This window comes from Ranitomeya imitator, chromosome 2 (assembly GCF_032444005.1).
Source record: "Ranitomeya imitator isolate aRanImi1 chromosome 2, aRanImi1.pri, whole genome shotgun sequence".
Taxonomy (NCBI): Eukaryota; Metazoa; Chordata; class Amphibia; order Anura; family Dendrobatidae; genus Ranitomeya; species Ranitomeya imitator.
Window position 1 is genome coordinate 233,563,101 of NC_091283.1, and position 22,945 is coordinate 233,586,045.

At 49.6% G+C, this 22,945-nt stretch overlaps 1 protein-coding gene across 1 annotated transcript in view; it reads right to left on the reverse strand.

Annotated features, from left to right (window-relative positions):
* Positions 1-443: 443 nt before the first annotated feature.
* SUZ12 (SUZ12 polycomb repressive complex 2 subunit) overlaps positions 444-22,945 on the reverse strand; it is a 32,634-nt gene continuing 10,132 nt past the window's right edge. Inside the window, exons 2-16 of the mRNA XM_069748757.1 lie at positions 14,313-14,359; positions 10,764-10,828; positions 10,487-10,555; positions 10,352-10,401; positions 10,196-10,281; positions 8,397-8,628; positions 6,826-6,925; positions 6,350-6,455; positions 6,051-6,228; positions 4,704-4,795; positions 3,171-3,314; positions 2,922-3,079; positions 2,629-2,827; positions 2,468-2,547; positions 444-2,183 (exon numbers count right to left, since the gene is read on the reverse strand). Coding sequence (XP_069604858.1) covers positions 1,835-2,183; positions 2,468-2,547; positions 2,629-2,827; positions 2,922-3,079; positions 3,171-3,314; positions 4,704-4,795; positions 6,051-6,228; positions 6,350-6,455; positions 6,826-6,925; positions 8,397-8,628; positions 10,196-10,281; positions 10,352-10,401; positions 10,487-10,555; positions 10,764-10,828; positions 14,313-14,359 — 1,955 coding nt within the window. The 3' untranslated portion in view covers positions 444-1,834. The remainder of the gene's footprint in view (positions 2,184-2,467; positions 2,548-2,628; positions 2,828-2,921; positions 3,080-3,170; positions 3,315-4,703; positions 4,796-6,050; positions 6,229-6,349; positions 6,456-6,825; positions 6,926-8,396; positions 8,629-10,195; positions 10,282-10,351; positions 10,402-10,486; positions 10,556-10,763; positions 10,829-14,312; positions 14,360-22,945) is intronic.

Here is a 22,945-nt window from a genome sequence, read left to right on the forward strand (position 1 = left end):
GCGGATCCCCTCTCTCGTAGTGCTGTCATTGGAATCCGAATAAATTCCCAATAAATACCTGAATAGTTAAAATCTCCCATGATCATTATGTTGTACTGTTTTGAGAGCAGAACCATCTGATGTAAAAAAAAAAAAAAGTTCGTCCATATCTTGAGTCTGTCCAGGTGGCCTATAGTAAACACCTACAGTAATGTCCTTGTTTTCTTAACCAGTTTATACAGAGCTACCAGTCTCTAAAGCTTGGATCTCTGCAAATATACAATTTCCCCCAACATACAATGCAACACCTCCTCCCAATAAATAAGTTGTAGCCTTCAAGGTTTGTATTCCAAACAAGTATCATCCTACCAAGTTTCAGTGTTGACTGCGGAGGACGAGCCCCACTAATCGGCATGGTATGATGTCATAGACGAGGCAGTGGCAGGGGTACAGATGACGCAGGATTTGGGGCGCAGTTCATAGTTTATTAGAAATGGACACAAGTTACCAGGACACGGGGTGAGGAAGGCGCAGGGACCCATCACCACATCGTGTGCAAACATCGCCAGTCTAGCTACGTGGAGCCTATGCGCTTTTACATATGTGCAAAGAAAGGGTTAAAGCAGAAAATCACTGGTCCAGTCACAACCAGCTCCAAAGCACAGAACCTTCCTATTTTTACAGATGCGGTCAGCAGAACCGGTGCCGCCCCTCCCCCACACCTCATTAAATAGCATCAATAACGAACACACATTCGCACAACAGCCCACCTTATGTACAAGAGGAGAATGAGGCCAAGAAATTGAGGGCACAGCCATGGAGGAGACCAAGGAGCAAGCTGCGCTTCCATCCATATAAATATTCAGATCATCACTATGAGAAAGGATGACGCGTCCAGGCTACTGCCAGAGAGCTGGAGATTGAGGAGCAAAACAGGCCCAGGAATGGATGCACGTGACATCCACTAATGAGTGAGGCCTGCTCCAGGGCCGGGTGAGAGCGTAGAGGCTACTTAGGCTACGTTCACATTTGCGTTGTGCGGTGCTGTGTCAGCGACGCAACGCACAACGCAAACCAAAACGCATTGTTTTGTGACGCATGCGTCCTTTTTTGGCATGATTTTGGACGCAAAAAAAATGCAACTTGCCAAAAAGACGCATGCGTCTCAAAACGCAATGCAACGCATGTCCATGCACCCCCATGTTAAATATATGGGCGCATGACGCATGCATCGCCGCGGCTGCACCCGACGCAGCCCGGCAGAACGCAAATGTGAACGTAGCCTTAGGGCCCTCTCTCGGGATGCAGAGGGTTGCGGGGACTAGACCTCAACCCTAAGCAGATGACACTATGCAGGGCCCTCAGGCCATTGCCAGGGGTAAGCAATAGTGCAGGGGCCAGACCCAGCACTGGGGTAAACAAGAAAGCATTTACTCCAGAGTAAAAGGCAAGACCCCTTCCATCGAGGGCAGACCCCAGGCATAGGCTTCTTCAGAAGAGGTATCAGTGCATCTTCACACCTTCTCCGGGGGTGGGCAGTACTGCAGCAGATGGCACAAGGCCAGCTCTGGTGACCATAGTCCACAGACATCGGACATGCTACATGATAAGGGCCAGCACAGACAGATTTCATGTTTATCCTCCTCCGTAAAATTAAACCGGTGGAGCTGAAATATAAACTTCATTTGTCATTATGAAAAGACTAAACATAAGAGTCCGTCCTGGAAGCCACGAGGAGTAGAAAGAAAAATGTGTATAAAAAAATAAAAAATACATGTAAGTATTGCCCCCTGGGGTGGGGGGGCAGCAGAGGGGGCTATTGCTGTGCAGGGCGCCCTGGAAGCGCAGCTCGTCCTCACAGACGCTGCTTTTTGCTCTGTTTCAGGGCCCCTGACATGTAATCGTTCTCTAGCCCAGGCTCGCTGCCGTTGCTCTCGCTGAAGCCATTGCTCTGCTGCATACAGATGTCCTCCACCGGCTCCTCGCTCATCATGCTGGGGGACTCTGTGCTCTCCAGCTTGTCCTGCAGCTCCCGCAGCTTGGACACGGCCCGGTCAATGGTGGAGATGCTGATCAGGTTGAAGTCATGCATGCTCACCAGGTGCAGCATGAAGTTTCGGCACAGGCTTTTCTTGATTACTTTGGGTCCATAGTTCTCCACAAATAACATACAAGCGTGATTCATCTGATTGTCGGCAATGAACCTGCGGGGAAACAGCAACCATTAGTGTCCTGGACTACAACGCCTACCCTCTGCGAGGCAGGCACCACTGATCGGCTGCACCACTGCTCCCGGTCCAGGGACTGGGATTAGCTGCAGCGAGAATGGCATTATATGTGCCATATCCTGCCAGGATGACAGCGTACTGCCCAACGCTCATGGTAGGTACGTGCAGATACAATATCTTCAGTGTCACACATTGTCCGTACCTCCCACCAGATGGGTGAAGTTCTATGCCCTCAGCAGCCCCCCATGACCATAACTCACCCGTGCTTCATCACATGCAGATTCCACATCTTCATCACTTCTTTCTCCCCTTCGTTAACATCTGAGAATTCTTCGATTTGCTGCATGAGAAGACACAAAGGCATGAGAAGACAAGGGGAAGCGACCACTTGAGGCGCACCACCATTCCCCCAGGCACTCACCGTGATGGTCTTCTCTCTCAGCCACTCAGGGTCCTTCTCGTCCTCACTGTCCACCTCCATCTCCTGGGGTCTTAGGGGCAGACAGGTGTCACTGTGGAAGTACAGGCGGTTGTGGCCGCTGCTGTAGGTCCGCTGCTGCTCCACCTCTCCGTCCTCAGACTCGTAGAACTCGGACATGCCACCTTTTGTGCGTTTTGGCCTTGTCAAAGTTAAAAATGTAGACTTAAAACCTGATTGACCAGGACACGGACCTCTGTTGTAGGGCACCCACCCAGAGGAAACACATTTATCACCTGCACACGAGGATGTGCGTTATTGGCGTCCTTTTCACGGGTCCGTTTCGACTGAATGCAAATCCTGGCTGACGGTGAATGTCCTGTGGGTTCCCGGCGTAGGAGCCGTCATAGCACTCATTGATTGACACATCGATTCGAGCCCCTTTTGGATGATACTAGGAGGAGCACAGGAGATGCTGAACGTCCACGAGAGCCCATCCCCACCCTCTTCACACACTGCCCCCAGGATATTGGATGTCTCCTTACCACGTAGTTGAAGATGAAGCGGCTGTGGCAGAGCTTCAGGTGCTTCAGGAGACTGTAGAGCTTGCGGCAGTTCAGCGTGCACCACGGGCAGTGCAGGTCATCCCGCGCCTCCGTCTGTTGCCGTGTGTTATTATTGTACAGGAACTGTGGAGAGAGCGGTGACTAAGGGGGACATACCAGCCTCCCCCACCAGAGATGGGGACATACCAGCCTGCCCCCACCAGAGACGGGGACTATGGGGACATATCGGCCTGCCTCCCAGAGACGGGGACGTACCGGCCTGCCCTCCAGAGACGGGGACTAAGGGGGACGTTCCGGCCTGCCCTCCAGAGACTGGGACTAAGGGGGACGTACCGGCCTGCCCTCGAGAGACGGGGACTAAGGGGGACGTACCGGCCTGCCCTCCAGAGACGGGGACTAAGGGGGACGTACCGGCCTGCCCTCCAGAGACGGGGACTAAGGGGGACGTACCGGCCTGCCCTCCAGAGACGGGGACTAAGGGGGACGTACCGGCCTGCGCCCTAGACACTGGGACGTACCAGCCTGCCCCCTAGAGATGGTGACGTACCAGCCTGCCGCCCAGAGACTGGGAACAAGGGGACGAACGGGTCTTCCCCAGAGACGGGAACTAAGGGGGATGTACCAGCCTGCCCCCCAGAGACGGGAACTAAGGGGGGGGGGGGGGGGGGGGGGGGGGAGTAGAATGTACCAGGCTGCCCCCAGAGACGGGACTAAGGGGGACGTACCAGCCTGCCTCCAGAAGAAGGGAACTAAGGGGGGGGGGGGGGGCCCGGGGTGGATGTACCAGCCTGCCCCCCAGAGACGGGACTAAGGGGGATGTACCAGCCACCCCCCCCAGAGAAGGGAACTAAGGGGGGGGGGGGGGGATGTACCAGCCTGCCCCCCCAGAGACGGGACTGAGGGGGATGTACCAGCTTCCCCCCCAGAGAAGGGAACTAAGGGGGATGTAGCAGCTTGCCCCCCAGAGACGGGACTAAGGGGGACGTACCGGCCTCCCCCACCAGACACGGGGACGTATCAGCTTGTCCCCCAGAAACGGGGACTAAGGGGGACGTACCAGCCTGCCCCCCAGAGACGGGGACTAAGGAGCACGTAAAGTCTCCCCCCTAGAGACGGTGACGTACCAGCTTGCCACCCAGAGACGGGACTAAGGGGGGCATACCGGCTTGCCCCCCAGAGATGGGGACGTACCGGCCTGCCCCCCAGAGATGGGGACGTACCGGCCTGTCTCATAGAGACAGGGACTATGGGGACTTATCGGCCTGCCTCATAGAGACTGGGACTATGGGGACGTACCTGCCTGCCCCCCAGAGACAGAGACGAACGGGCCTCCCCCAGCGACAGGGACTAAGGAGATGTACAGAACCTCTGTAACCAGACACATGAACTAAGAAACTGTGCAATGGCGCTCCCGCTCCCCCCCCCCCCCCCCCCCCCTTTGAGACTAGGACTGACTGAAGAGCTTGTACGGACCCCCCAGGTTGCAGCCTGCGGTACCAAGTGCCTGTGTACCTGATAGAAGATGCGCAGCTTCTGCTTTGCATCGGCCGGAGGCTCCTTCTCCCGCTTTGCCTGCACGTCTGGGGGCAGCGTCTCCTTCACAGCTATAACACAAGGAAGGATCAGGGGCACCTGAGATACTGCATATTGTGAGACCCCCTGCTCCCAGGACAATAAGTCTTACTAGAAATAGTCCCATTAAAAATGGTGAAATAAAGCTAAACATAGCACAGGCCATTGTCCGAGCCCTCGGAAGGAGGGGGAACAGCCATCCCGGCCTTTAATACCTCACTCATTAACCCTAAATCACAACCAGAGGAACACAATACAAGACCCCAGGATCGACATCTGAAGGGCCTACCAACACTACATACTGAATCAAGACAGGATTGTCCCAGTATCCCACCGAGGGTCCCAGTATCCACTCAGAGGAGAATCAGGGCCCCTACCGAGAGTGGGAGACTGCGGTAACACAGACGAAGAACACTGCCATGCCCACCCCTAACCAAGGGAGACCACAGCCACACACAAACACACATGGACGAAGACCGCGGCCATGCCCCCCAAACTGAAGACGACCGGGGCAACACACAAACATGAAGACCACGGCCATGCCAGACCCAAACCGAGGTAGACTGCATGCCACACACAGACAGATGGACGAACACCGCGGCCATGCCCCCCAAACTGAAGACCGGGACAACACACAAACATGAAAACCACAGCCATGCCCACCCCTAACCAAGGGAGACCGCGGCCACACACAAACACACATGGACGAAGACCGCGGCCATGCCCCCAAACTGAAGACCGGGGCAACACACAAACATAATGACCACGGCCATGCCAGACCCAAACCAAGGGAGACTGCAGGCCACACACATGGACAAACACCACGGCCATGGCCCCCAAATTGAGGAAGACCGTGGCAACACACAGAAGCGAGACCACAGCCATACCCCACCAAACCAAGGGAGACAGCAGCAACTCACAAACACACATGGGCAAAGACCGCAGCCATGCCCTTCTAATCTGAAGAAGACCGCAGCAACATACACACAAACGAAAACTGCAGCTATGCCCCCCAAACAGAGGAAGACCGTGGCAACACATGGACGAAGACCACAGACATGCGACCCCACCACCTCGAAACCGAGAGAGACCCACGGCAACGCAGAAACACACACATGGTCGAATACAAAGACCATACCCCTATACACAGAGAGACATTTGCAGGCCCGGGAGTCAAGGGAGGTTCCCAAGCGATTCACTCCCACCACAGCCTCTCAATGATGCAACGACCGACGCTCCCCCCAATCATGCAGGGATTGTAGCACTCGGCCCCATCCCTCCACTCACCTACAGTCTGCGAGAGCTTCACAGACACAGATTTGGGCTCCTGGAGGGTGCTGTCAGAGTTACGGGTGGCCAGCGGCTTAGCGATGGGTGCTGTGGATTTATCTGTGGAGTCACTCGACCATCGGAGGGTGAACTGTAGGGTGGGACCCTGGGAGAAGGTCTCGAAAGGAGGCAGCCTCTAAAGAGACGAGCAGTCAAGACCGCAGCAGCTTATCGCCCTACTATTACTACCACACCGTCAATGCAGAGCCCCAGCACCTGCCTACTCCCACAATCAGTACAGCACCATCCGTGCCTACCTTCCCATCTAGAATAGTTTCCCACGTGGCCCTCTTCTTGCTGACAGGGCAATCCTCCATCTCCTGCATGGCCACCTCGTACTCCCCATCCAACAACTGAAGACGCCTGCAAAGAGGAGAGTCAGACACCGAGCAGGCAGCAGCTGACAACGGGACGAAGAGCTGGGACACCTAGCAGGCGGCGGCCGGCAACGGGGCAAAGAGCTGAGGCACCGAGCAGGCGGCGGCCAGCAACAGGGCAAAGAGCTCTGACACCGAGCAGGCGGCGGCCGACAACGGGACAAGACTGGGACACCAAGCAGGCGGCGGCCGGCAATGGGGCAAAGAGCAGGGACACCGAGCAGGCGGCCAGCAACAGGGCAAAGAGCTCTGACACCGAGCAGGCGGCGGCAGACAATGGTTGCGAAGGGCGAGGACACCAAGCTCACCCCACACAGACCAACAATGGGGAGGACCCAGGACACCCCAGACATCACCTGTTCTTATCAAATACTGTCATCTGTGCCACAAATGTCTTCTCCTCATCTCTAGTGGACGAGTTTCTTTTACGTCTGGTCAGGAGATCATCTGTGACCTCTGCCGGGAGAAGTAGCATTATATCAGTCCAGTACAGAGAACAGCAGTACAGAAGTGAAGCTCAGAGTAGAATACAGGATGTAACTCAGGATCAGTAATGTAATGTATGTACACTGACTGCACCAGCAGAATAGTGAGTGCAGCTCTGGAGTATAATACAGGATGTAACTCAGGATCAGTAATGTATGTACACAGTGTACCAGCAGAATAGTGAGTGCAGCTCTGGAGTATAATACAGGATATAACTCAGGATCAGTAATGTATGTACACAGTGACTGCACCAGCAGAATAGTGAGTGCAGCTCTGGGGTATAATACAGGATATAACTCAGGATCAGTAATGTATGTACACAGTGACTGCACCAGCAGAAGAGTGCGTGCAGCTCTGGAGTATAATACAGGATATAACTCAGGATCAGTAATGTATGTAAACAGTGACTGCACCAGCAGAATAGTGAGTGCAGCTCTGGGGTATAATACACGATGTAAGTAAGGATCAGTAATGTAAGTAAGGATCAGTAATGTAATGTATGTACACAGTGACTGCACCAGCAGAATAGTGAGTGCAGCTCTGGGGTATAATACAGGATATAACTCAGGAACAGTAATGTATGTACACAGTGACTGCACCAGCAGAATAGGGAGTGCAGTTCTGGGGTATAATACAGGATGTAACTCAGGATCAGTAATGTAATGTATGTACACAGTGACTGCACCAGCAGAATAGTGAGTGCAGCTCTGGGGTATAATTCAGGAGGTAAGTCAGGATCAGTAATGTATGTACACAGTGACTACACCAGCAGAATAGTGAGTGCAGCTCTGGAGTATAATACAGGATGTAACTCAGGATCAGTAATGTAATGTATGTACACAGTGACTGCACCAGCAGAATAGCGAGTGCAGCTCTGGAGTATAATACAGGATGTAACTCAGGATCAGTAATGTAATGTATGTACACAGTGACTGCACCAGCAGAATAGTGAGTGCAGCTCTGGGGTATAATACAGGAGGTAACTCAGGATCAGTAATGTAATGTATGTACACAGTGACTGCACCAGCAGAATAGTGAGCGCAGCTCTGGGGTATAATACAGGAGGTAACTTAGGATCAGTAATGTAATGTATGTACACAGTGACTGCACCAGCAGAATAGTGAGTGCAGCTCTGGGGTATAATACAGGATGTAACTCAGGATCAGTAATGTATGTACACAGTGACTGCACCAGCAGAATAGTGAGTGCAGCTCTGGGGTATAATACAGGAGGTAACTCAGGATCAGTAATGTAATGTATGTAGACAGTGACTGCACCAGCAGAATAGTGAGTGCAGCTCTGGGGTATAATACAGGAGGTAACTCAGGATCAGTAATAAGCAGAATAGTGAGCACAGCTGTGAAGCACAATGCTGAATTCTCTATACAGATGTGCCTTGTTGGTAGTAATGAGGGTGCGTTTCTACAGATATTGAACACACCAATGTTTTCATTGGTCTCCCCATTGGTCAAGCCATTGAAGTCGCGGTGTCCAGGTCGGGTGACGCGGAAGAGCAGGGAGTAAGACTTGACCATGTGGCTATTGCTTGGCTCAAACTCGTTGCTGGACACGGCCAGGGATGGGAAGCTGCAGATTTTGGAGTGGCTGAGGTCAGGGTTCAGAGGCACCTGCTTCTTGCCGGTGGGGACCTGCCTTATGGGACAGCTGACATCCTGAAGTAGACAAGAAAACACAAAGTTCCTCACATGTCAGCAGCAGAGCATCGCTCCTACACTGCAGAAAGGCAGCAAAGAGTAAATGCTACGAAGAACCTCATCCTAACAAGTGTGTGAGGGGGAAGAACACCATTTGTGGCCATGAAGCATTCTGCGTCCTCACCAGATTTCCACAAGCCTCGCTTTCTATGCAACTTGCACTCCACTGCTAGTGCGAGAAATCTGTGTAGCCTGTCTCTTCTGCCAGCAGACCGCTCAGAACAGAGGAGTGACTGCTCATCATCTACTAGGAGCTGCAGCATGGAGGGCACTAGACGGCAGAGCTGAAAGCAGTGCGCTCTGTAAGGCCATGTTCACATGTTGCGTCGGGTCCCTGCGGGTTTTCCCGCAGCGGATTTGATAAATCTGCAGGGCAAACCCACTGCGGTTATCCCTGCAGATTTATCACGTTTTGTCCTGTGGGTTCCGCTGTGGGATTTTACTCCTACTATTGATGCTGAATATGCAGCATCAATAGTAATGTTAATAAAATAATGTTATACTCACCCTCTGACGTCCCGATCTCCTCGACGCTGCACCCGGCGGTCCTGTTCCAAAGATGCCGTGCGAGAAGGACCTTCGTGACGTCACTGTCATGTGACCACGACGTCACCGCAGGTCCTGGTCGCATAGCAAACCTGAGACCGGACGGCCGTGTGCAGCGCTGAGAGGTGAGTATAGCATTATTTTTTATTTTAATTCTTTTTTTTTTACACAAATATGGTTCCCGGGGCCTGGAGGAGAGTCTCCTCTCCTCCACCCCGGGTACCACCCGCACATTATCCGCTTACTTCCCGCATGGTGGGCACAGCCCCATGCGGGAATTAAGCGGATCAATGCATTTCTATGGGTGCAGAATCGCTGCGATTCTGCACAAAGAAGTGACATGCTGCGGGTTATAAACCGCTGCGTTTCTGCGCGGTTTTTCCCGCAGCATGTGCACAGCGGTTTGCGGTTTCCATAGGGTATACAGGTTACTGTAAACGCAATGGAAACTGCTGCGGACCCGCAGCATCAAAATCGCCGCGGTTCCGCGGTAAAAACCGCAACGTGTGCACATATCCTTACACAGCTCCGCAGGACGGTTTAGTCTTCATCGTCCCTGCTGCTCCCTCCACCACACCTCTCTGGAGGATGATTAGGACATCTGCAGTCAGTCCGATCCAAGCAAGAACGGAAGCGACGGGAGCCTCGGCGACCACCAGCGGCTGGGGAGCCTCGGCGACCACCAGCGGCGGGGGAGCCTCGGCGACCACCAGCGGCGGGGGAGCCTCGGCGACCACCAGCGGCGGGGGAGCCTCGGCGACCACCAGCGGCGGGGGAGCCTCGGCAACCACCAGCGGCGGGGGAGCCTCGGCAACCACCAGCGGCGGGGGAGCCTCGGCGACCACCAGCGGCGGGGGAGCCTCGGCGACCACCAACGGCGGGGACAGGAGGAGGGTCGGCAATCGGCCCGGTGGGCAGGGGACCAAGATTACCTGCGGTGACAGGCCGGGCGGGAGGGGACCAATGAAGGATCGCTTACCTTACGCTTCTTGTGGCACACCTTCACAAGCAGGACCTCCAGGGTTACAGAGTTTTGATCATTCTCAGAGTTTAGAGATGGCTTATCTGAGGGAGATACAGTAGCAGTCAGCTGCAGGCTATGGGGTGCCACAAGTCCCACCAACCCCACACTTACCAATTTTATGGAAGAAGCCGGTGAACGTGAGCTGCAGGTGAGCAGAGAGACTGGAGGGGAAAGAACAAGGTATCAGGACAGGACCATAGCACAAGCCAGAAAGCCCAGCGATTGTATCATCAGTCGGCAGCTCACCTGTCCGTCTCGTGCTCGCCCCGCATTTTCTCCACCTTTGACAGCAGATCATTTACTTTAAAGGTTTTCCTGAAAGAGAAAAAAGACAAATGATCAGACGGGTGACATTCAGAGGGCGAGCACAGGATCTACCCCGGTGGTTAGGGAGTGAAGGAGCGTAATGTGTATGACAGGGGAGCAGACGGGTCTGGAGCTCGGGGGGATTATGTGACATAGGAGAAATGCACCCGGGCCGCACTCATGTAACCGGAGAGCGACAACAAGCCGCGTGCCTTACCTTCTGGCGTTTGATCGGGAGTTACGGTGAGACATATAGGTGAGCGTCCGATGCAGAAAGATAGGCTGCGGGAAAAGGACAAGAAGAAGCATAAAATTACTGCGGGACAGAAGTCAAAATGCTGCCGCCAATAGAGGAGACTCAGCCATTGCTACATATATACGGCGCCCCCTATAGAGACACCGCCATCGCTACATATACGGCGCCCCCTATTGAGATACCGTCATTGCTACATATACGGCGTCCCCTATAGAGACCACCGTAATATGTACATAGAACCCCCATAGAGGAGCCACCGCCATCACTACATATACGGTGCCCCCTATAGAGGAGACACCGCCATCGCTACATATTCAGCACCCCTATAGAGGAGACACCGTTACATATTCAGCGCCCCCCTATAGAGGAGACACCGCCATCACTACATATACAGCGCCCCTATAGAGGAGAAACTGCCATCACTACATATACGGTGCCCCCTATAGAGGAGACACCGCCATCGCTACATATATGGTGCCCCCTATAGAGGAGACACCGCTACATATTCAGCGCCCCCCTATAGAGACACCGCCATCACTACATATTCAGCGCCCCCTATAGAGACACCGCCATCACTACATATACGGTGCCCCCTATAGAGACACCGCCATCGCTACATATTCAGCGCCCCTATAGACACCGCTACATATTCAGCGCCCCCCCCCCCTATAGAGGAGAAACCGCCATCACTACATATACGGTGCCCCCTATAGAGGAGACACCGCCATCGCTACATATACGGTGCCCCCTATAGAGGAGACACCGCCGTCGCTACATATATGGTGCCCCCTATAGAGACACCGCTACATATTCAGCGCCCCCTATAGAGGAGACACTGCCATCACTACATATTCAGCGCCCCCTATAGAGGAGACACCGCCATCACTACATATTCAGCGCCCCCTATAGAGGAGACACCGCCATCACTACATATTCAGCGCCCCCTATAGAGGAGACATAGTCATCACTACATATTCAGCGCCCCCTATAGAGGAGACACCGCCATCACTACATATTCAGCGCCCCTATAGAGGAGACACCGCCATCACTACATATTCAGCGCCCCCTATAGAGGAGACACCGCCATCACTACATATTCAGCGCCCCTATAGAGGAGACACCGCCATCACTACATATTCAGCGCCCCTATAGAGGAGACACCGCCATCACTACATATTCAGCGCCCCTATAGAGGAGACACCGCCATAACTACATATTCAGCGCCCCCTATAGAGGAGACACCGCCATCACTACATATACGGTGCCGCCTATAGAGACACCGCCATCGCTACATATTCAGCGCCCCTATAGAGGAGACACCGCTACATATTCAGCGCCCCCCTATAGAGGAGACACTGCCATCACTACATATACAGCTCCCCTATAGAAGAGACACCGCCATCACTACATATACAGCGCCCCTATAGAGGAGAAACCGCCATCACTACATATACGGTGCCCCCTATAGAGGAGACACCGCCATCGCTACATATATGGTGCCCCCTATAGAGGAGACACCGCCATCACTACATATTCAGCGCCCCTATAGAGGAGACACCGCCATAACTACATATTTAGCGCCCCCTATGGAGGAGACACCGCCATCACTACATATACGGTGCCCCTATAGAGGAGACACCGCCATCGCTACATATTCAGCGCCCCTATAGAGGAGACACCGCTACATATTCAGCGCCCCCCTATAGAGGAGACACCGCCATCACTACATATACAGCGCCCCTATAGAGGAGAAACCGCCATCACTACATATACGGTGCCCCCTATAGAGGAGACACCGCCATCGCTACATATATGGTGCCCCCTATAGAGGAGACACCGCTACATATTCAGCGCCCCCCTATAGAGGAGACACCGCCATCGCTACATATACGGCACCCTCTATAGAGACACCGTCCTCGCTACATATACGGCGCCCCCTATAGAGGAGACACCGCCATCGCTACATATACGGCGCCCCCTATAGAGGAGACACCGCCATCGCTACATATACGGCGCCCCCTATAGAGACACCGTCCTCGCTACATATACGGCGCCCCCTATAAAGGAGACACCGCCATCGCTAAATATGCGGCGCCCCCTATAGAGACACCGTCCTCGCTACATATACGGCGCCCCCTATAGAGGAGACACCGCCATCTCTACATATACGGCGCCCCCTATAGAGGAGACACAGTCATCGCTACATATACGGCGCCCCCTATAAAGGAGACACCGCCATCGCTACATATACGGCGCCCCCTATAGAGGAGACACAGTCATCGCTACATATACGGCGCCCCCTATAAAGGAGACACCGCCATCGCTACATATACGGCACCCCCTATAGAGGAGACACCACCATCACTACATATACGGCGTCCCCTATAGAGGAGACACCTCCATCACTACATATACGGCGTCCCCTATAGAGACATTGCCATGGGTACATATAATATGCCCCTATAGAGGAGACGCCACCATCACTACATATACGGCGCTCCCTATAGAGGAGACACCGCCATTGCTACATATACGGCGCCCCTATAGAGGAGAAACCGCCATCACTACATATACGGCGCCCCTATAGAGGAGACACCGCCCCCTATAGAGGAGATACCACCATCACTACATATACGGCGCTCCTATAGAGCCACCGTCATCGCTACATATATGGCACCCCCTATAGAGACACCGCTACATATACGGCACCCCCTATAGAGGAGATACCACCATCACTACATATACGGCGCCCCTATAGAGCCACCGTCATCGCTACATATACAGCACCCCCTATAGAGGAGACACCGCTACATATACAGCACCCCCAATAGAGAAAACGGTCGTCGCTACATATACGGTGCCCCCTATAGAGGAGCCACCGTCATTGCTACATATACGACGCTCCCTATAGAGACACCATCATCGCTACATATACGGTGCTATATAGAGGAAACACCGTAATCGCTACATATGCGGCACCCCCTATCGAGGAGACACCATGATCGCTACATATACAGCACCCTCTATAGAGACACAATCATCGCTATATATACGGCGCCCCCTATAGAGACACAGTCATTGCTACATATACTGCGTCCCCTATAGAGACCACCGTAATATGTACATAGAACCCCCATAGAGGAGCCACCGTCATCACTACATATACGGCGCCCCCTATAGAGACACCGTCATTGCTACATATACGGCGTCCCTATTGAGGAGCCACAGTCATCACTACATATACAGCGCCTCAGAGACAGTAATCTGTACATAGCACCCCCTATAGAGGAGCCATCGTCATCACTACATATACAGAGCTCCCAATAGAGGAGACAGTAATCTGTACATAGCGCCCCCTATAGAGGAGACAGTAGTCACAACATATGATACACAGCGCTCACAATGTAGAGGAATGGTGTCCCTATGGATTGACAATACAACAGTAGTCTATAGAACATCTACAAGTCCCCACCGTACAGACAACTGTCAGGGACAAGGACCAATACTCACTGCAATCAGGTTTCTGGTCCGCAAAAAACGATAGATCTGGGTGGGTTCTGGAATAAGAATAGAACAAGATGTATACAGTCAATATGTATATATACCTGTCCCGTGACCCCACAAACACATACACTACTCACAAAAAGTTAGGGATATTTGGCTTTCGGGATAAATTTAAGAAAAATGTAAAATGTTCACGCAATAGTGATATGTTATCGTGACAGTTGGGCATTTCTGTAAACGCGTGTAAACAATTTATTGAAACAAAAGCCCAAAACAGTGGTGGTAGAGCCCCAACAATAAAAGTCGGTGTCTCAATAACTTGTCCTGTGGCCTTCAGCATCAAATACAGCCGACAACGAAGCCTACTGCTGGTCTCAAGTGAAGGTCTTGTCTGCTGAGACATATCGTCCCACTGTTGAAGGACGGCTCTCAGGTCACTGAGGTTCTGGAGACAGAGTTTTGAGCTTCTTCACAGCGACTCTGCTGATCCCAGAGGTTCTCTATGAGATTCAGGTCTGGAGAAAGTGCAGGCCGCTCCATCTGAGGTCCCCCAGTCTCCAGCAGTTGTTCCCTACCGATGCTACCTCTGAGCTGGAGCATGGTTGTCCATGAAAATGAGATTCGGCTGCCATTGGTGGAGAGGCACAATGACTGGATTAATGAAGTTATTCTAGTAGTAGGGGCTTGTCACAAAGTGTAGGCCAGTTCTGTGTTACTTGACCCTTTCTCTCAGACTAACTATTGCCCCATATAACAACTTCTCACGATGCCTCAGAACTACTGGAACACCACATCCATTTTGAACTGCACTACAACCTCTCCTCCTGCCCCTATAATCCCCAGTCGCACAAGCTCGCTGCCTCTGGGTAATCCTAGACTCTAATCTCTCCTTCAAACCACACATCCAAGCCCTTTCCACTTCCTGCCAACCCCAAAATATCCAGTGGCCGCGACCAATCAGTGACGGGCACAGTCCGGCCACGAAATGGCCGCTCCCTACTCCCCTGCCGTCAGTGCCCGCAGCCCACATAGCGCTATAGCAGTCCGTTAAACCAACTGCATTACACCGCGGCATAACGTGGTGTAACGCAGTCCGTTAACGCTTCTATTAACCCTGTGTGCCTATGCAGCATCAATACTAAAAAGATATGTTAAAAATAATAAAAAAACAAAACAAAACATATTTATATGTTTTTTTTGCACGTATGTTTTTTGCAGGGTGCAGCTGGGCCCAAATTGTTCTGTACACTGTGGCCTCTGTTCGCACGGGATGCATTTTAGCACTGGGCAGCCCGCCATATGGCGTCATTAATAGGCTGTAGCCAGACGCTTTGTATTCCTTGTGTGAACACGCCACATACAGAGTATTTTATCTTAGTGCATTGGTGTACCACACGGCCAAACCCTTATTGAAGGCTGGCTGTTTATTAGGTATTGCACCTGTGCACTTGCTATTTTGTTTGGGTCCGCTGCACCCTGCTTGTGCATTTGTATTGAGGCCTATTTAGACAGGTAAGCATCTTTGCCTGTTTTTTGGTGTTTTTTCTTGAATGTGTCCTTTTTTGGTGTTTAAAAAAAAAAAAAAAAAAGTTATATTCTCCCCTTCAGGGGCCTTTCCCGCTCCTCGCGACGCTCCGGGCCATGCATTGCGGTCTCGCGAGATGACGACGTAGCAGTCTTGCGAGACCGCAATGCATTCTTGGGGCCGGAACGTCGCGAGGAGCATCACTAAACGCGTCGCCTGGATCCGGGGGCCGGAGGGTGAGTATATAACTATTTTTAATTTTAATTTTTTTTTTTAAACGGGGATATGGTGCCCACATTGCTATATACACTACGCAAGCTGTGTTATATACTACGTGGCCAGTGTTATATACTACGTGGGCTGTGCCATATACTACGTGGCTCCTATATACTACATGGCTGTGTTATATACTACGTAGCTGCTATAGATTATGTGCGCTGTTATATACTACGTGGCTGTGCTATATACTATGTGGCTGCTATATACATGCATATTCTAGAATACCTGATGCATTAGAATCGGGCCATCGTGTGTGTGTGTACCATATAATTGTCTAAGGGTCATTTCCGTCTTTCTGTCCTTCTGTCTGATTATATATATATATATATATATATATATATATATATATATATATATATATATATATATATATATATATATATATATATATATATTACATACACACACATACACACACCCCCACCCCTTTCCATTTTTCACTGTTTCATTGCAGCCATTTGGTAAATTCCAAAAAGTTAAATTTTTTTTCTCATTCATGTATACTCTGCACCCCTTGACTGAAAAAGATCAAAAAGGTAGACATTTTTGCAAATGTATAAAAAAAGAAAACCTGAAATCTCCCATGGTCATAAGTCTTCAGCCCCTTTGCGCAGTATTGAGTAGAAGCACCTTTTGAGCTAGAACAGCCATGAGTCTTCTTGGGAATGATACAACAGGTCTTTCACCCCTGGATTTGGGGATCCTCGGCCATTCTTCCATGCAGATCCTCTCCAGTTCTTCAGGTTGGATGGTGAACGTTGGTGGACGCCATTTTCAGGTCTCCAGAGATGCTCAATTGGGTTTAGGTCAGGCTCTGGCTGGGCCGGTAAAGAATGGTCACAGTTGTTCTGAAGCCACTTCTTTGTTATTTTAGCTGTGTGCTTAGGGTCACTGTCTTGTTGGAAGGTGAACCTTCGCCAAGTCTGAGGTCCAGAGCACTCTGGATGGACATGTTCCCACGGTCAGTAAACTCTGCAGATTGGATGTTGCATACAGCAGCAGCGGCCAGATGTTACAGCTTAGTGGATGGGATTTGCAGAAATCCCATCTCCACTATGCGTTCAGAGACGCCCACGGCTTACCAGCGTAAAACGGACATGCGGCGCGTCTTTCCAGACAGCAGCGTGTCTATTTACGTCTCCGCAGCGTAACTTACCCATTCACTATCATTAGATGCGGTAAAACCGCATTATCTTCTTAGTCACATGAATAATAACTGCGGGAACGCAGCTCACTACGCATGTGTACTAATTTACATAATGGCATACCTTGTTTCAGCCGGAAGTTCACGTACACTGCAGTTCTCGCAATCGATCAGCTGACTGCGAGAACTGCTGTGCACGTGACCGCCAAGGACCTCCGGTCATCAGCTTCTAGCTCTGCTGTGTCTGGATGTCAGGCTGCATGGTGAGGCATCCAGATGTAGCAGAGCTGGACTCATCCTGGGACAGTATGCATATCTTCTCCGTGGACAGGTAAGGACATCGTTGATTTTTTATTTCATTTCTCTTATAGGAAATCGAGGGCTTCGGTGGAATAGGTGAGAGCAAGTATGGTTTAATTCAGATTATTAAAGGAGTCTGTGTCATACATTATTTCAATTAAAGGACTTTATTCCGGCTGTGTCTTTATTCACCATGTAACTATGGGATTAGTAATGGAGAGGTGCTCTGCATTACTAAGCCGTGGGTTTGATGTCACCTGACAATAGAAAGGTGACATCAATCCCACAAATATGAACCCCACTTGCCACTGCCTCAGGGCAAGTGAGAAGAGCCGGGTAAAGTGCCACAATTGCCGCATCTTTGGTTGTGCCAATTGTGGGGCGGCTGCGGTCTGCTTTTTTTTAGGCTGGTGAGAGCCAAAATCCATGGGCCTCGTCAGCCTGGGAAAACCAGGCCGCAGCGGTCTGCTTCTTCCTAGGCTGGTAAACAAAAATAGGAGGACCCCACCCTATATTGTTTTAAATGATTTACTTCAAACGAGGGGACCGCTCTCTGGGCTTTCCTCCACTTCATGTGTCATGTACTTTCGGCTGGGTTACAAGGTTTACCATTATTTAAATTAGTACCCGTGTAGTAAGCTGCGTTCCCGCACTTAATACGCATGTGATTAGGAAGATAATGCGGTTTTACTGCATCTAACTAAAGTCTATGGGTAATTTATGCAGCGGAGATCAGTCTCTGCTACATAAATTGACATGATGCGGTCTGGAAAGACGCGCCATATGTCAGTCTCTGCAGGTGATCCGCAGGCATTGGTGCACACAACAGCTGGACGCTGCAGATGTACAAAGCGCCCAATTCGCAGCATTAACCGACAGTGGGAACAAACCCCAATATATATCTGCAAACAGTAAATAACTTTTTTTTTCCTTCCCAGAAGGCAATTTTCAGTTAGCTTTATTTCAAGTGAGAAAAAAAAAAACTATGAAAAAAAACGCATCAAAAACGCAGATGACCTCAGATGCAGATAAGATTTGGAGCAGATTTGACCTGCATCAAATCCTGAGCCATTCCTGATCGTGTGCACATACCCGAAGAGGCTTTCATCCAGGATATCTGTGTACTTGGCCACATTCATTTTCCTTCAATGACAACCAGTCGTCCTGTCCCTGCAGCTGAAAAACACCCCCATAGTATGATGCTGCCACCACCATGCTTCACTGTGGGGATTGTATTGGGCAGGTGATCAGCAGTGCCTGGTTTTCTACACCCATACCGCTTAGATTTATCACCAAAAATGTCTATCTTCGTCTCATCAGACCAGGGAATCTTATTTCTCAGTCTGAGAGTCCATGTGTTTTTTTTTTAGCAATGTGGGCTTTCATATGTCTTGTACTGAGGAGAGCTTTCTTTCGGGCAACTCTGCCATAAAGGCCGGACTGGTGGAGGCTGCAGTGATAGGTGACTTTGTGGAACTTTCTCCCATCTCCCTACTGCATCTCTGGAGCTCAGCCACAGTGATCTTGGGGTTCTTCTTTACCTCTCACCAAGGCTCTTCTCCCACGATTGCTCAGTTTGGCTGGACAGCCAGGTCTACGAAGACTTCTGGTGCTCCCAAACTTCTTCCATTTAATGATTATGGAGGCCACTGTGCTCTTAGGAACCTTGAGTACTGCAGGAATTCTGTTGTAACCTTGGCCAGATCTGTTCCTTGCCACAATTCTGTCTCTGAGCTCCTTGGCCAGTTCCGTTAACCTCATGATTCTCCTTTGGTCTGACATGCACTGTGAGGTCTTATATAGACAGGTGTGCAAATCACGTCCCATCAGTGTAATTACACACAGCTGGCCTCCAATGAAGGAGCAGACCCATCTCAAGGAGAATCACAAGGAAATGGACAGCATGTAACTTACATATGAGAGTCTGAGCAAAGGGGCTGAAGACTTATGACCATGGGATATTTCAGGTTTTCTTAAATTTGCAAAAATTTCTACATTTCTGCTTTAATTTTCAGTCAAGAGATGTGGTGCAGAGTGCACATTAATGAGAAAAATGAACTTTATAGAATTTACCAAATGGCTGCAATCAAACAAAAGTGAAAAATGTAAAGGGGTCTGAATACTTTCTACACCCACTGTATACACACACACTATGTACACACTGTACACACATTACCTCACATACACCTCACCTGCACACACACTATATACACATTACCTCACATACACCTCACCTGCACACACACACACACTATATACACACTGTACACACATTACCTCACATACACCTCACCTGTACACACACACACACACTATATACACATTACCTCACATACACCTCACCTGCACACACACTATATACACATTACCTCACATACACCTCACCTGCACACACACACTATATACACACACCTCACATACACCTCACCTGCACACACACACTATATACACACTGTACACACATTACCTCACATACACCTCACCTGCACACACACACTATGTACACACATTACCTCACCTGCACACACACTATATACACACACCTCACCTGCACACACACACACACACACAATGTACACACATTACCTCACCTGCACACACACTATATACACACACACACATTACCTCACATACACACTATATACGCACACATTACCTCACATACACCTCACCTGCACACACACACACTATGTACACACATTACCTCACCTGCACACACACTATATACACACACATTACCTCACATACACCTCACCTGCACACACACACACTATATACACACACATTACCTCACCTGCACGCACACACACACACATTACCTCACATACACCTCACCTGCACACACACACACTATATACACACATTACCTCACATACACACACTATACACACACACACTATATACACACACCTCACCTGCACACACACACACACTATATACACACACATTACCTCACATACACACTATATACACACTGTACACACATTACCTCACATACACACTATATACACACACTATATACACACACTGTACACACATTACTTCACCTGCACACACACACTATATACACACTGAACACACATTACCTCACATACACCTCACCTGCACACACACACACACACACACTATATACACACACATTACCTCACCTGCACACACACACACACACACACACACTATATACACACATTACCTCACATACACACACACACACACACTATATACACCTCACCTGCACACACACACTATATACACACTGTACACACATTACCTCACATACACCTCACCTGCACACACACACACACACACACTATATACACACTGTACACACATTACCTCACATACACCTCACTTGCACACACACACACTATATACACATTACCTCACATACACCTCACCTGCACACACACACTATATACACACACATTACCTCACATACACCTCACCTGCACACACACACACATTACCTCACATACACACACACACTATATACACCTCACCTGCACACACACACTGTACACACTACCTCACATACACCTCACCTGCACACACACACTGTACACACATTACCTCACATACACCTCACCTGCACACACACACATTACCTCACATATACACACTATACACACATTACTTCACCTGCACACACACACATTACCTCACACACCTCACCTGCACACACTATACACACACATTACCTCACATACACCTCACTTGCACACACACACACACTATATACACACTGTACACACATTACCTCACATACACATATCTTACTATATAACATTATGATATAGATATATAGATTATATATAGATATATACACACACACCCCTCACCTGTACACACATTATATATTACCTCACATATATATACACCTCACCTGTACACACATTTTATTTATATATATATATATATATATATATATATATATATATATATACATATATACACACACACACCTCACCTGTACACACACACATATTATATATATATATATATATACGGTATATATAATATGTGTGTACAGGTGAGGTATGTGTAATAATATATATATCAATGAGCAGTAATATAAGGGGTAATATCAAGTAATGAGGTAACATGAACGCTAATATGAGGTAATGAGGTAAAATTAGCGGTAACATGAGGCAATGAGCGGTAATATGAGGTAATGAGGTAACATGAGCGGTAATATGAGGCAATAAGTAGTAATATAAGGTAACTAGCTGAAGAGCCCGGCGTTGCCTGGGCATAGTAAATATCTGTGGTTAGTTATAGCACCTCACTTCTCTTATTTTCCCATCACGCCTCTCATTTTCCCAATCACACCTCTCATTTTCTCCCTCACACCTCTCATTCCCCTCTAACACTTGTCATTTCGACCTCACATCTGTCATTTTCCGATCACTGCACTATTTTCCCTCACACCTTTTCATTTTCACCTCAGTATACACATGTTTGTCATCTCCCTTATATATACACCTGTATGTCATCTCCTGTATATAGTATATACCTGTATGTCATCTCACCTGTATATAGTATATACCTGTATGTCATCTTCTATATATAGTATATACCTGTATGTCATCTCCTCCTGTATATAGTATATACCTGTGTGTCATCTCTCCTGTATATAGTATTAATCTGTCTCATCTCCCCTGTATATAGTATACACCTGTGGGTCATCTCCTCCTGTATTAGACCTCGTTCACACGTTATTTGCGCAGTATTTTTACCTCAGTGTTTGTAAGCTAAATTGGCAGCCTGATAAATCCCCAGCCAACAGGAAGCCCTCCCCCTGGCAGTATATATTAGCTCACGCATACACATAATAGACAGGTCATGTGACTGACAGCTGCCGTATTTCCTATATGGTACATTTGTTGCTCTTGTAGTTTGTCTGCTTATTAATCAGATTTTTATTTTTGAAGGATAATACCAGACTTGTGTGTGTTTTAGGGCGAGTTTCGTTTGTCAAGTTGTGTGTGTTGAGTTGCGTGTGGCGACATGCATGTAGCGACTTTTGTGAGAGGAGTTGTGTGGGGACACGCGTGTAGCAACTTTTTGTGTGTCGAGTTGCATGTGACAGGTTAGTGTACCAAGTTGTGTGCAGCAAGTTTTGCGCATGCCAAGTTTTGCATGTGGTGAGTTTTATGTGTGGTGCCTTTTGAGTATGTGCAAGTTTTGTGTGAGGCAACTTTTGCATGTGTTGCAACTTTTCTGCGTGTGCAAGTTTTGCGTGTGGCGAGTTTTCAATGAGGTGAGTTTTGCACTTGTGGCGAGTTTTGCATGAGCCTAGTTTTTGCATGTGGCGAGTTTTGCGCGTGGCGAGTTTTGAGCGGCGACTTTTGTGTAGCGAGGTTGGTGTATGTGTGGTGAAAGGTGTGCTGA